At 43.8% G+C, this 12,915-nt stretch overlaps 1 protein-coding gene across 1 annotated transcript; it reads left to right on the top strand.

The window, feature by feature from the left end:
* Nucleotides 1-275: 275 nt before the first annotated feature.
* Nucleotides 276-11,655, top strand: RBM24 (RNA binding motif protein 24). The gene is made up of 4 exons (XM_043450255.1): nt 276-1,081; nt 2,274-2,397; nt 3,825-3,879; nt 10,725-11,655. Exons 1-4 carry the CDS (start codon nt 914-916, stop codon nt 11,086-11,088), a joined length of 711 nt encoding a protein of 236 aa, XP_043306190.1. The 5' UTR covers nt 276-913; the 3' UTR covers nt 11,089-11,655.
* The last annotated feature ends 1,260 nt before the right edge of the window (nt 11,656-12,915 follow it).

Raw genomic sequence — 12,915 nt, forward strand, 5'->3', positions numbered from 1 at the left:
CGCCGAGTCCCTGGGACTTTGACGGGTTAGGACAGGCGACGCCGAGGGCCAGGCGGCCTCCAGCCGTCCCCAGCCCTGCCCCAGCGCCGGTTCCAGCGCCGCGCCGCGCCGCGCCGCGCCGGCAGAGAAGCAGCTGTTCCCAACAGCTGGGGGGCGGCGGCGCCGGGCGCCCCAGGTGCGGCCGCGGCCAATCGCAGGCGTCCGGCCCGCCCCCTCCCCAGCCGGGCGCCGACCCCCGGCCCGCGGGGGGAAGGGAGCAGAGAGGTGGAGAGCCGTTCTCGCCACTTGTCTTCCAGCTTCCGCGGCGGGAGGGACAGGACCCGGAGCCGAAGCCGCGCGGAGTCTCCCCCACACCGCCCCCCCCGCACCCCAATACCCGGGGCCCCGCCACCGCCGCCGCGCCCCCCGCCAGCCCACCTCCGCGCCTGGACGCTCTCACTGCCGACCCTCCCCAGGCCCCACCCGAGACACCTACCTAATTTCTGCGAAAGAAAAAAAAATCTACCTCTAAACGCACCCCGATCTTCGCTTGAGGACCACCCCTCTCATTTCACATTTGGCCTCCCCGCCGGGTGAGTGGAAAGCGTTTGCACATCCTACAGAACCGGAGCCTCAGCGAGACGATCCGGAGGATTTGTACCCTGACCGGCAGGGGGGGCGGGAGGAGAGAGCGAAGTCAGGTCTCCCCGGGCGGCTGCTGGCGACTTCGGCAGCCGCGCGCCCCGCGCCCTCGGTCGCCCCCGGGCCGCTCGCCGCCGCCGCCGCGCCGCCACCCTCGCCCCCGGGCTCGCCTGTAGCCCCCGGCGGCCGCGAGAGAGTGCGGGAGACGCGGAGCCGGAGGAGGACGCGCAGCCGCTGCCCGAGCCGCAGCCGCAGCCGCAGCCGGAGCCCCAGCCGCGGGGCGGGCGCGAAGATGCACACCACCCAGAAGGACACGACGTACACCAAAATCTTCGTCGGGGGGCTGCCCTACCACACCACGGACGCCAGCCTGCGCAAGTACTTCGAGGTCTTCGGCGAGATCGAGGAGGCTGTGGTCATCACCGACCGGCAGACGGGCAAGTCCCGGGGCTATGGATTTGTAAGTTGCGCGGATGGGGGGGTGGGGGGAGCGGGGGTGGCGCGTATGGAGGGGGCGACCGAGAGCCTGGAGGGGAAACTGAGGACCGCGGGGGCGGGGAGAGAACAGAGTGGCGCCGGGTCGGAGGGGTTGGAGTTTGGAGTGAGGGGCTCGGCGCAGCGGTGCGAGGACCCCTGCGAACTGGAGCGGCGCTGCCCCTTCGCTCCCCCGGCTGAACTGAAAGTTTGCGCGCCGTGGCGCTGGGGACCGAGGGCCGGCGCCTGCCTCGCGGGGTTCCGGGGGGACCGAGAGCGTGGCGGCGGGGTCGGGGGACAGGCGGAGCAGGGGTGGAGGGGAGGGAGAGAACTGTGATGTCTGCGGGATTTGGGGGGTGCTGAGATCTGAGAGGGAGGGGCCGCAGCCCCTGGGAATAATTGCACTCCAGGGTTGGAGGCTGGTGGTTAAGCGCGCTGTTTGCTTTGTAAAAATGAGTGCGTCTTCCTGGCGTTCCGGCTGGGGCCGGGAGGGGACACTCCAGGAGGTCTGGGGCTCTTCTTCTTAGGCCACCCCTCCTCACCACCACCACCACCACCACCACCCCCCTTGTTTTTTTTTTTTTTTCGTAATTGCAAAGATGACTTCTTTTAAAAGATGAGCCTCTGGCTTTTTGCCAAACTGAAAGAGAGCATAGTTAAGCTTCCCGGAGATTTCAGCGTGCAAATTCAGCTGCTGAGGAGCAGGGAGCCCCATCGCAGGACAATAGCTATTGTGGTTGAGGAGTATTTGCGGGGTTGGGAACGCCGGGCGGACGCGAGGCTAGTCTTTCTTGAAAGCAAACCGTGGCCTCCGGGCCGGGTAGGGACACGGGGAATGGTCGGGGGAAGGGAAATCTGGAGGAGTTCTGAGACTGAATTCTGGCTTCCGAGTCTCTGTTAGGCCCTACCAGCACCCCTAGAACTTTAGAGGTGGGAGGAGGCGGTGGTTCTTTCTTTACACTTTTCTGTATTCTTATTTTTGTGTGTTTTGGATGGAGGGTCAAGGATAATTCTAGTTTCCTCTCCCCCTACAACCCCCACTGCCAGGAAAAAAAAAAAAGAAAAAGTTAATGAAACAGCGTAGTTTTACTAACACGAATAACTTCTCCATGCGATTCTTGGTTTCTTCGGAGGTCGATTTAGAGCTCTGTGTGTATGTCTGTGTGTATGTTGCTAAGGTCACCATGGCTGACCGGGCTGCTGCTGAAAGAGCTTGCAAGGATCCCAACCCCATCATTGATGGCAGGAAGGCCAACGTGAACCTGGCATACTTGGGAGCAAAACCAAGGATCATGCAACCAGGTGAGAAAGATCCCTGGAACCACCTCCACCGCCCCCTCCATAGAGACCCCCCACTTCTGAATAGGGTGAATCCCTGATTGAGAAGACCCTAGTTCCCTGAGCATCTGTAGATGTGTTGAGTAAAGTTGAACTGTGGCTGGTTATTCTACCAAGACATGAAAGATAGATGAGAGTTGAAAAGACTCCTTTCTTGACTTGAAATGTACCTGTGGGCAAAAAATAGATCTTGGGGTTGGGTTCAGTTTGTACACACCCAGACTTGGGCTTGACTCCCCTGTCTTCTGTATACGTAGTTCAATCTCCATTTTCCTCTTCTTGGCCACTTGTTGGCCATTCCAGTGTGGATGATACGGGTCAGATTTGTCAACTCCAGCTGCTTATACTTCTCTACATGGTGGTGTTTCTTCTTTGGTCACCAGTTGCCCTGTGCTCAGAGCGGGCAGTTCAACCAGAACACTGACCCAAAAGAAACATAGGGGGCTGGTGGTGCCCAGATGGTAAATGTTTAAAATAAAATCACAGCATATTTGTAATGACAGAAAATAAAGAGATTCCATGCACTTCAGGACCCTTACGTTACAGATGAAGATACTGATGCAGAGATGAGAAATGGTTTACTCCAAAGTCATACAGCTGTTAGTCACCAAAAGGGAGAGAATTTCGTCTATGTGAAAACATGACCTTTTGGATTACTTACTACACTGTCTTTTGCATTCGCACAAGTAATTGTGAATCAACTATTCAACAAACGTAATCTTTTTCTTGGGCATGCAACTTTAAATAATTTCTCTTCATTCTTAAGTCTGTCCATCTGAAATTTTGGAAAGACGTAGACATTTCAATCCAAACAGATTTGCTAGGAAAGGAGGTTGTCAAGAAAGGGTGTGCATGTGCAAATATTCATGAGCATTAAAAAACATGTATTTATCTAATACAGTGTGTGTGTTTTGCTGTCCAGAAAAGAGTCTGTTTTGTAAATGTTTAATACTATAATCTGTAAAAGCCATAATCTTCCAAAGCATTGTCCAAAACATTCCAGAATGTCCCAAATTAAAAAGACTTTTTTATAGATCATGATTCAGAATTGTTGGAAGATCTGCCATGTGTAACTTCATTATCAAGTCCTATTGTTCTTGGTTTCATATTATAAGAACGTTTTATGTCTGATTTTCTAAGGTCTTACTCTGTGTCTGTCAACTAAACTTTGAGGATCATTTCTAGTTTCCACTTGAAGCCTATTGAAAATTTTATTTAACTTAACAATAACATTAGTAAAATGACTTTTAAAAACATATTTATAATATTTTCTCTAAAGTATTAAAAGAATGATTACCTTTTCTAAGTGAAAGGTGTGATTGCATTTTATTTGTAGAAGTAATAAATGCCTAACATGCACAAATAGAGAATGTGGTATGTTTTATTGTTAGGTTTTGCCTTTGGTGTTCAACAGCTTCATCCAGCCCTTATACAAAGACCTTTTGGGTAAGTCAATGAATCAGGCCTTCCTAAGTTTCAATATGACTATCATTTGTTAACCTGTCTTTTTGTTATATCCGACCAGACCATCATGTTATACACTATTCCTGGTTTACATATTTATATATGTTTGTGTATTTTGAATGCTGATAATGTAAATATTTTTAGATGAGTCAAGTTATCTGACCAAGTATGCAGCCTCCCAACCAGACCCATTTTGAGCTTATGATTAACAAAACAAAACAAAAATACCAGGTATGACTTGTGTACAGACGATTGTGTCCCAACACCATTACTGCTGTTCAACTTGACTCAATTGTATTTATCTCTTTCTAACCTGACAGGGCTCGTATACTGTTAAGCTAACTGATCAGAAGGATACCATGATAAGAGGTGGAATAGTTCTGTTTGGAATTAAACTGTGTAACCAGTAGACTCAGACACACAAGCTCAGATGGTGATTAACGATGCATGGATGTTGGTGTTGTTTTATTTTTTCACCATAGTCAATAGACCTCCGTGTGCTTTATTTTATTACAGTCATGAAGTGGTGTTGATAGCTAAACTGTGTGCTTTTTTTACTTAATTGAAAAGAGCTGTAGTGAAAGTGTTTTCTTTTCCTCGGGGAAGGGGCTCTTTGTGTTTTTGGTTTTGGTGGTGGGGTTGACGGGTGTTGACTTTTGACTTTGCCATGGGAAGCAAAGGGCCTTTTTTTATTTCCTTGCTTTTAAGCTGTAGCCTGTAACTTCCACTTAACCATATTTTTGTAGTGAGTGCTAAATGGTGTGATTTCCCTCTGTAAGAACACAGATTCATCGCTTGCATGTCCTAAGTTTCTGTTTTACTGGGGCGTTTTTCTGGGGATGGGGTTCTTTCTTTGGCAGTGTGTATCCACTTTTAGGCCTTCTAATTTAAAGTTTCAACAACTCTCATCAGATTTCATTAACACTGGCCAGTTTTTTTGAGCAGAGTAGCACTAACCTTCACCTTTCAGATCTGACTCGGGTGAACAGCCGGCTTATATTTGTGTTCTCTGGGTTCTGTGATTACGAGCCTTCCCTGTCCAAGCTCCCCAACTTCCCTTCCATTCAGACACTATATGGGGGAAAAAACATTTCCAAGCACCTCAATTTATTCTGAACACCTAGGGTCTGTTTTGGCTGTTTTCTACCTGATTCACTTGGCTGTAACTAATGCCAGAAATTTACACTCTCCTTTTGAATATTCTAACTGTTTAGAAGTGTTTCATTCTCAACAATATTAATAGTTTCTTTTGCAGCTTAGCACCTGAACATCTACATGTGTAACCTGAAAGGTTAGATTCTATCTGCCAAGATAGATATATACCAAGAGTAGATCCAAAGAAGCAATAATAATTTGACTTGGAAGATTCAAGTTATATTTTCCGTGAATATCTTCTTTATAACCTTCCCTTAACCATATCAAGATTCTCACTCTTACTGCCAACCCTTATTTTTTTTTTAAACCATAGAAGAATTTTCTGTCCAATAAGATTAGAAAGGGCCTTCGTGTATCCATAATGACACCCCATCCAAACCATTCTGGATATGACAACAAATAGTAGTTGATGGGTCCAACTACTTCTGGGGATGCCCCCTCTCATTGGTCTAGACTATGTTCAAGGTAGAACTGGGGAGAACATACATCTTAAGAAGTGACGGTGAACTTAAATCATGGTTTCACGTTACTAATCCCGAGACAGCTGTTATACAGCTAAATTGATCAACCGGTATTAGCATGTGTGTGTTTTTCTCGGTGCTAGTGGATGGTACAAAATAAGGAGACTGCATTTTGGTTTGGGAAATGAAACTAACACAAATCTATCAGGAACTATTCATTGCTAAATTACTCGGTATTATTTGAAGTACAAGAGGAATTCTGAATAGCAAGAAAATAGATGAGTCGGAGGAGTTGGACAAAGCTTTGTGGGGACTGGAATAAGACTTGGACCAGTGGTATGTCTGGACAGGTGAAAGGAAAAAAGGGACCTGTCTAAAGGGTATAGGATAGGGGAACATCAGCAAAGGCACAGAGGAGAAAAGACTCAGCGCATGGAGAAATGAGACTTCTATGGAGGGTCTTGAGAGATAGACATAGAAATTTGAACTGGCTGTGACAGTCCTATGGATCTGTGAGAAAGAAAGCAGTATATGGGAAAAAATAACAAACAGAATGTGTCATGTGGGAAGTTTTAAATCAAGTATATTTGGATAGTAACCTTTAGTTGTTCATCCCTTCTAATAGCAGCTGTCTTTATAAAGGATGGTGATTATTACTGTTTGGATAAATTGAATTTGAGGTTCTTATTAGAAATAGATAGCATTCCAGATAGACCAAGCAAGGCTTCTCTTTCTTTTTAGGGGTTCTTAACACTGCTCTAATTCCCAGAGTCTGTACCTAACAAATCACACCTGGTCATCCTCAATTCTATTTGAATGCCACATGTTCTTATTTTTAGGCCTGGAAAGAAGTTTGAGAATTTTTAATCTTGACTTGTTTGAAATTCTAGAACTATTTTTTAAATGGTCTTTAAATGACCCCTACATTACTCTAGGCTTTTAAAGAAAAAATCTTGGCCTGAAGGAATTTCCGATGTAACACAGTGGGCAGATGTATAGAAATTGGTGGATTTGCCAAACCACATCTTATAAATATTTTATATTTGAAAGAATCATTTTCTTACTGAAATCTTGGAGAGGAGAGATTATGGATCTGTGAGTAGAAAATTCCAGGCTAGTTTAGACCAGGTTGAAATACATTTAAATATTTACTCAGTATTCCTTTAAGTGCTAAGTTTTATTCTAGTTGCGTTAATGCATAATAAGTATTATACTGTCTGCTAAGTGGGGCAGGCAGGACAGTTAACCAAACATCTGCTACTTGCCTGGTACTGATAAAGGATTTACATAAATTATGTAATTTAATTATCACAGTAATTATCTGATAAAGACACTGTTAATGTCCTTTCCATGGGTGCAAAACTGAGATGCAGAGAGGTTAATTAACTTCCCACAATGGCTACTACGGGCTAGAGTCTGATTCTAGGTTCAGAATCACGGTTTGCATGACTTCCAAAGCCATAGTCTTTCCTCTGTGTCAGTCGCTAGCCCCAAAGACACAACTGGGCTCTCTTATAATCTAGTAAGAAAACTGAGAAGCATGCGGAAGGGCTGTCCATATCGTTTCAGATAAGGGAGAGCAACATCAGGTCGGTGGGATCCAGGAAGTCTTCATGAAAGAGGTAGAATCTGAAATAGATTTTAAAACATGATGGAGGCTAGGGAACTCTTGTAGTGAGTGTTATTTCTCACTGTAGGCTCTTCACACTGATAATTTTATTTAATGCACAGCAGTTCAGGGTTGGAACTATTAGGTTCATTTCACTTAACAGAAATATGGGAGGCTAAAAAGGTGAAGCAAATTCTTGAAGACTTTAGACATGATGTGTGATAGAGCTAGGATGAGTAGGATTGGGATTGCAACAGGTAGAGATGGAGTGAGGACTGGTGTCCCTGGCCAGGGGATGTCATGAGCCAAGGTGAAGCGCTAGGTGTCTGTGGTGTGTCCAAGAAATCTTGAGGAGCCTAGCTGAGCTGGATTCAAGGAAAGGTGGGAAGAAATACTGGAAGAAGTATTTTGGAGCCAGAGTATAAAAGACCTGTCATGCCAAAGTTTAATTAAGAAGTTTGCACTTAGCTTGGTAGGATGTTAGGGACCTAGGCTATTTTAAACAGGTGAATGAGATGCAGACTGTGTCAGCAGTGTATGTGATAGGTTGGAAGAAGAAACCCTTTAGGATGTCCAAAGTCACAGAGAGACACCAGAGGGACTTGAAGAGATAGGAAGAAAAGGAAAACATAGTAAATTTTCTTTGAAAATTGTCCAAGGTGTCAGCTTCGCTCTTCTCTTTTATTACTACTGTGCTGTGCTGAGTCGCTCAGTTGTGTCCGACTCTTTGCAACCCCATGGACTGTAGCCCACTAGGCTCCTCTGTCCACAGGGATTCTCCAGGCAAGAATACTGGAGTGGGTTGCCATGCCTTACTCCAGTGGATCTTCCTAACCCAGGGATCGAACCCAGGTCTCCCTCATTGCAGCAGTTTCTTTACCATCTGAGCCACCAGGGAAACCCCTTATTGCTATTAGGCATGTACATTCTATGATTCATTGAGGGAAAGGATGTTGGTAGATCTCTAGTGGGAAGGAGATTTCCAAACTGCCTTAATGGGTTCCACAGACTATTAATACAAACAGGAACTGCTTGAGAAGCGCCATCTCCTGCTTTGGTCTGATTCTGCTTCCCTTCCTGAATTGAGATATTTCAGTCTGTCCATGGTCTTCTGGATTCTCCTTTCCCTAAAGCCTTAAAAAAAAAAAAAAAAAAAAAAACTCCATGGTTTCATTTGCCTTCCAGATGGCTTCCTAACCCTTGCCAGACTTTGTGTAGGTTTCTGATATTCCTGGGAACTTTATACTCATTGGTTGGCAGCATCAAATGAAAGCTATTAATGTAAAATCAAATGCAGACAAGAGTCCTGTAAGAAACCCTGTCTAACTTATCAGTTAAAATGTTCTACACACACACACACACACACACACACACACACACTGATCCTGCCTTTTTGTAGGCTAAACTTATTTTTAGTTACCACCTTTATTCAGAGATAGAAGCCTAGCAACCCTCCTGTTGTCTCTGGAACTTTGGGAGCACATGGGTTAATGTTTCAGTATCAGTGAGATTCATACTGGCTGGCCTTTGCAACTGATAGATGTTTTACTTTGGCCTTATAAAGACATTTTACCCGCTGGAAACCCTTGTCGCATGACAGGATCAAAAATAGCCCGGCTGCAGCCCCTGCTGTCCATCACCACATGTAAACTGGCATGAGTGAGGCTCTCTTATCCATGTCTGCACATCGTGGACACGGCAGCCTCCAGGGACAGTGTTTCATAAAGCCACACCTGTCGCTGTGAGCAAGTCAGTCACCTGACCTGCAGAGAAGTTCTGAGTGTGTGCATGACCATGCGTCTGGTTTCTGACAAGCAATTAAGAACATCTCTAAGTGTCCTCAGAAACACTTGATGACGTCGTTTCTTCTGGCACTGGGAAAGATCTACAAGTCTAGTAAAATCGAGTGTATTTTTATCATTGGGGTCAAAGTTTGTTACCCTCTGTGATAAATTCATCTTTTCCATGGATGTTCCTTAATGAGTGCTTTCAGTAGAACTCTGAAAAGGCAAAGCAAAGTTTATGTTTTTTAAAATCTTAATATTCAGTTTTCTGTTTTGAGTTCTTTAAAATTTGAAAATTGTCACTTGTGCTTGTACTTCTTATATGTTGCTTTTGGCAACAAGCAGATGGCATTATGGTGTCATATTTTTAGAAATACAGAGGGTTTTGATGGAGATTATTCTAAAGAAAGATGAAAATAAATCAGGTATTCATGGTAGTGTTTTAACTGAGCCATTATGAATGGCAAGAGTGAGAATTGAGATGCATGGGTTTCAAAAATACCTCTTGTGTATTTTTTTTAACAACATTAACTTTTAAGTAAGGCCATTGGAGTGTGTTTTGTATGTGACCTCTGAATGTGTAATTTTAAAAGGTACTTAATTGTTTCACGTTAACTTTTATAGGATAATACACCATAATAGAATTGATTTGTATAAAATATCTAGCAGTAGGGAAGATTTTAAACAGATACGCTAAGAAATCTGTTTCTGTTGAGTTTGAAGGTGAAACAAGAGTTATTAGATGCCAAAAAAAAAAAAGTTTCCTTAGTCTTACTATTGTAACCCTATTAAGTTGATATTAATCTGAGAAATATTTAGTTTGTGTTTCCCTGTCCCTACCTTTTCCTTCAACCTCATCATTTCCCCCAAAACCCCTTCTGTCTGTCTTGCATAGAGATAAACAAGCTGGCTGACCTTCGGTTGCCTGATAGTCAAACAGGTTTGATTGACCCTTGTGTCTTTATGAATTTAATGGAGAAAAAGAGAGAAAGAAAGACCAAAAGCGTGCTGCACATTCTTTTTGGGAATCACTGCCATGAATGTTAATAGCATTTCTGTAGCTTTTCCCACAACAGCCTCTTGTGATAGTGAGCTGCACTACAGTTCGTTTGAAAAAGTGTGATTCTGCTGTGTTTACCACACTTGTGAACTTTTAAATTCCTTTTTTTTTTAATTTTGTCGCCTGCTTCTTTTTTTTATTATCATTATCTTTAATAAGGGTGACTGAGGTTGCAGAGAGATTAATGTGTGCTGAGTCTGCATAGCAATTTCCAGTAGGGTTGCCATGATAATAAACAGACAGATTTTTGTGAAAATTGATTGTCGTTGTGAGAAACCGGCCATCACCCTTACGGAACTGAACAATCACGGATTCCCTTTGGAGTCCTCTGTTCACACTTAAGAAACTTTCCATTGGCTGAACCGTTTTTGTTGTACGAAGTCATCACAAAATTTTCTGAAGTCGTAACTTAGCACTTAGGAAATAACCTCCTCTGTGCGAGGCCCTCCTGAACCGTGATTTCTTTTTTCCCAAAACTTTGGTTCCATAGTTATTTCTTGGTTCCAAAATGATCCTGAATAAAAAGTTCCAGCAGGGAGGGTATCCTATTTTCCTTGTTGAATTCTTTCTGGGGCACTCCATGATCTGGGCTCCGGCCGGACTCCTTTCGCCGATGACTGGCAAGTCGATATTGTGGCAACCCTATGCTCATAATAACCACTAAATTGGAGTTTGTCTGATCTCGGAAGAAGCCAGGCTCAACCCAGGAGGCCACTCCTGCCTGACTTTTTTTCTTTTTCTTTCCCATTTCTAAACAGGATACCTGCACACTATGTCTATCCACAGGCTTTTGTGCAGCCTGGAGTGGTCATCCCCCACGTCCAGCCCACCGCCGCGGCCGCCTCCACCGCGCCTTACATCGACTACACGGGAGCCGCGTACGCACAGTACTCGGCGGCCGCCGCTGCCGCCGCCGCCGCGGCCGCCTACGATCAGTACCCGTACGCAGCCTCCCCGGCCGCCGCGGGCTACGTCACGGCCGGGGGCTACGGCTACGCGGTGCAGCAGCCAATCACCGCCGCCGCACCTGGGACCGCGGCTGCCGCCGCCGCCGCCGCCGCGGCCGCCGCCGCTTTCGGCCAGTACCAGCCTCAGCAGCTGCAAACAGACCGGATGCAATAGGCCCGTAGCCCCTGATCAAAGTCTAGTTGCTTTCTCTTTCCAAAATGTCCCAGTTTTCAGTAGCTAATGAGAGTTAACATTGACTTAACAGCTTTAAAAAAAAAAAAAAAAAAAAAGCTATGTTATTGTGAAGCAGAATTATGATTTTTTTTTTTTTTTAATACTCCAGTAGTCATTCTAGACGTGCAAAAGAAGGAAGGGGAGTGGGCGCAGTTTTTGGAAATCAATCCCAAAGAGCCTGAGTAAATACAAGGCCGCGACGAAATGGTGGCAGGAGGAAACCATGGAACTTCACTTTTATAACGGGATTTTTACTTTTGCTCTTTTTATAGTATCAGGGAAGCAAACTGCCTTTTACAGTTAGAAAATGCTATTTGAATCTAGTTGAACCAGGGAATACAGAGTGAGCAATATGTAGCTTGAATTACATTGAAAAGCAGATTTAAAAAAAAAAAAATGGTGAAAGCACTGATTGTCATTTTTAGCCGTCACTATGGCCTAGAGAACTTTTCTCAAGTAAGAAGGTGATGTTCTTACTCTCTCAAAAAAAAAAAAAAAAAAAGGGCATCGAACAATCAATCTAGGAGCGTGGCAGTGGGTGAAGTGGTGGACAGGCACCAAAGCTATTTTCTCATCCACCCAGTGGATGAGTGGGACTGTGAAACAGGTGATGTGGAATGAATGGGTGCAACAGCTGTACAGACAATCAATAACACACACAGTTCTGGAAAGAACACATCACTTGTGCTTGTTTGATGAGCTTGTCACATTCTAATCCCTCTCCCCATCCTGTTTCAATTTTGGGAAACTTGTATCTGCTGGTGTCAGCAATTCTGATTCTGAAATAGGATCAGGCTTTTACTACATACAACCGCCTTCTCTTTCTATTTATTGTGTCGACTCGTGGCTTATGATTAAAGGCAGGCAAAGTTTGCAGACTCTAAACCCTTAAGACCTGTCTTAAGGACATTTATTTTTTTCCCTTTTACACTTTTTAGTATCTATTTCAGAGTCATATTTAAAACTATTTATTAGTGAATACCGTACATGAGACACCAAGGTTACTGAGATGACAATTCTTCAATGGTTAATGATAATGTGGTTTATACTGTGCCTTAATAGTAATGCTATTTAAGATATTTATTTTTAAGTTTTACTATGCTGCACTCTAAAGAAAGGAACTTTAGATGTGACACTGTAAAATTATGTATTCATCTCATGGCATAAATTATTTAGTAGGTCTAGATGTAGCATATTAAATATTAACCTATTCAACTAAAGATGTTGACTTGGATTTATTTAAATTCATATGTGCACTGTATAAGAGAATACTCTTACATTAACACATTTTAGTTTATTTTAGTTTTTAGGGTTTTTTTTTAACAGGATCAATTGCTAGTTTCATGCTTCCTTCTCTGATTTTGCTCATGCAGCTCTCATTTACTGATACTTCATTAGTTTTAACACTTCTTATGTAGTTTTTAAATGCTGCTTTACATTTTTCTTCTGAAACTGCAATACTTGCAATTTTTATTCTTAAACTAAATTGAATACTATTTTACACTGTATTGGATTTTTATACTTGAACAATTTCATACAAGGGAAGACAGGTTAGCATTTTTATGGACTTTCTCCATTATCACTGGATTTAAGTATTCCCATACTAGACAGTGTTATGTAATGTAGACATGACTCTCCTGTGCAAATTATTTATTCATTGTGTATATTGCTTTATAACATTTCAGATCTTCTAATCTATTCACTTGTATTAAATATAATTTTTAACAACTTCTGTTGCATTGATTGTTTCTCCTTTTGTGGTAAAAG

Source organism: Cervus canadensis, chromosome 28 (genome assembly GCF_019320065.1).
Source record: "Cervus canadensis isolate Bull #8, Minnesota chromosome 28, ASM1932006v1, whole genome shotgun sequence".
Taxonomy (NCBI): Eukaryota; Metazoa; Chordata; class Mammalia; order Artiodactyla; family Cervidae; genus Cervus; species Cervus canadensis.

Excerpts from the sequence above, each read along its gene's own strand:
- RBM24 (XM_043450255.1), top strand. The coding sequence starts at position 914 with ATGCACACCACCCAGAAGGACACGACGTACACCAAAATCTTCGTCGGG. Across the intron at positions 2,398-3,824 it reads ACCAAGGATCATGCAACCAG|GTTTTGCCTTTGGTGTTCAA; the intron begins GTGAGAAAGATC and ends TTTTATTGTTAG. Across the intron at positions 3,880-10,724 it reads CTTATACAAAGACCTTTTGG|GATACCTGCACACTATGTCT; the intron begins GTAAGTCAATGA and ends ATTTCTAAACAG.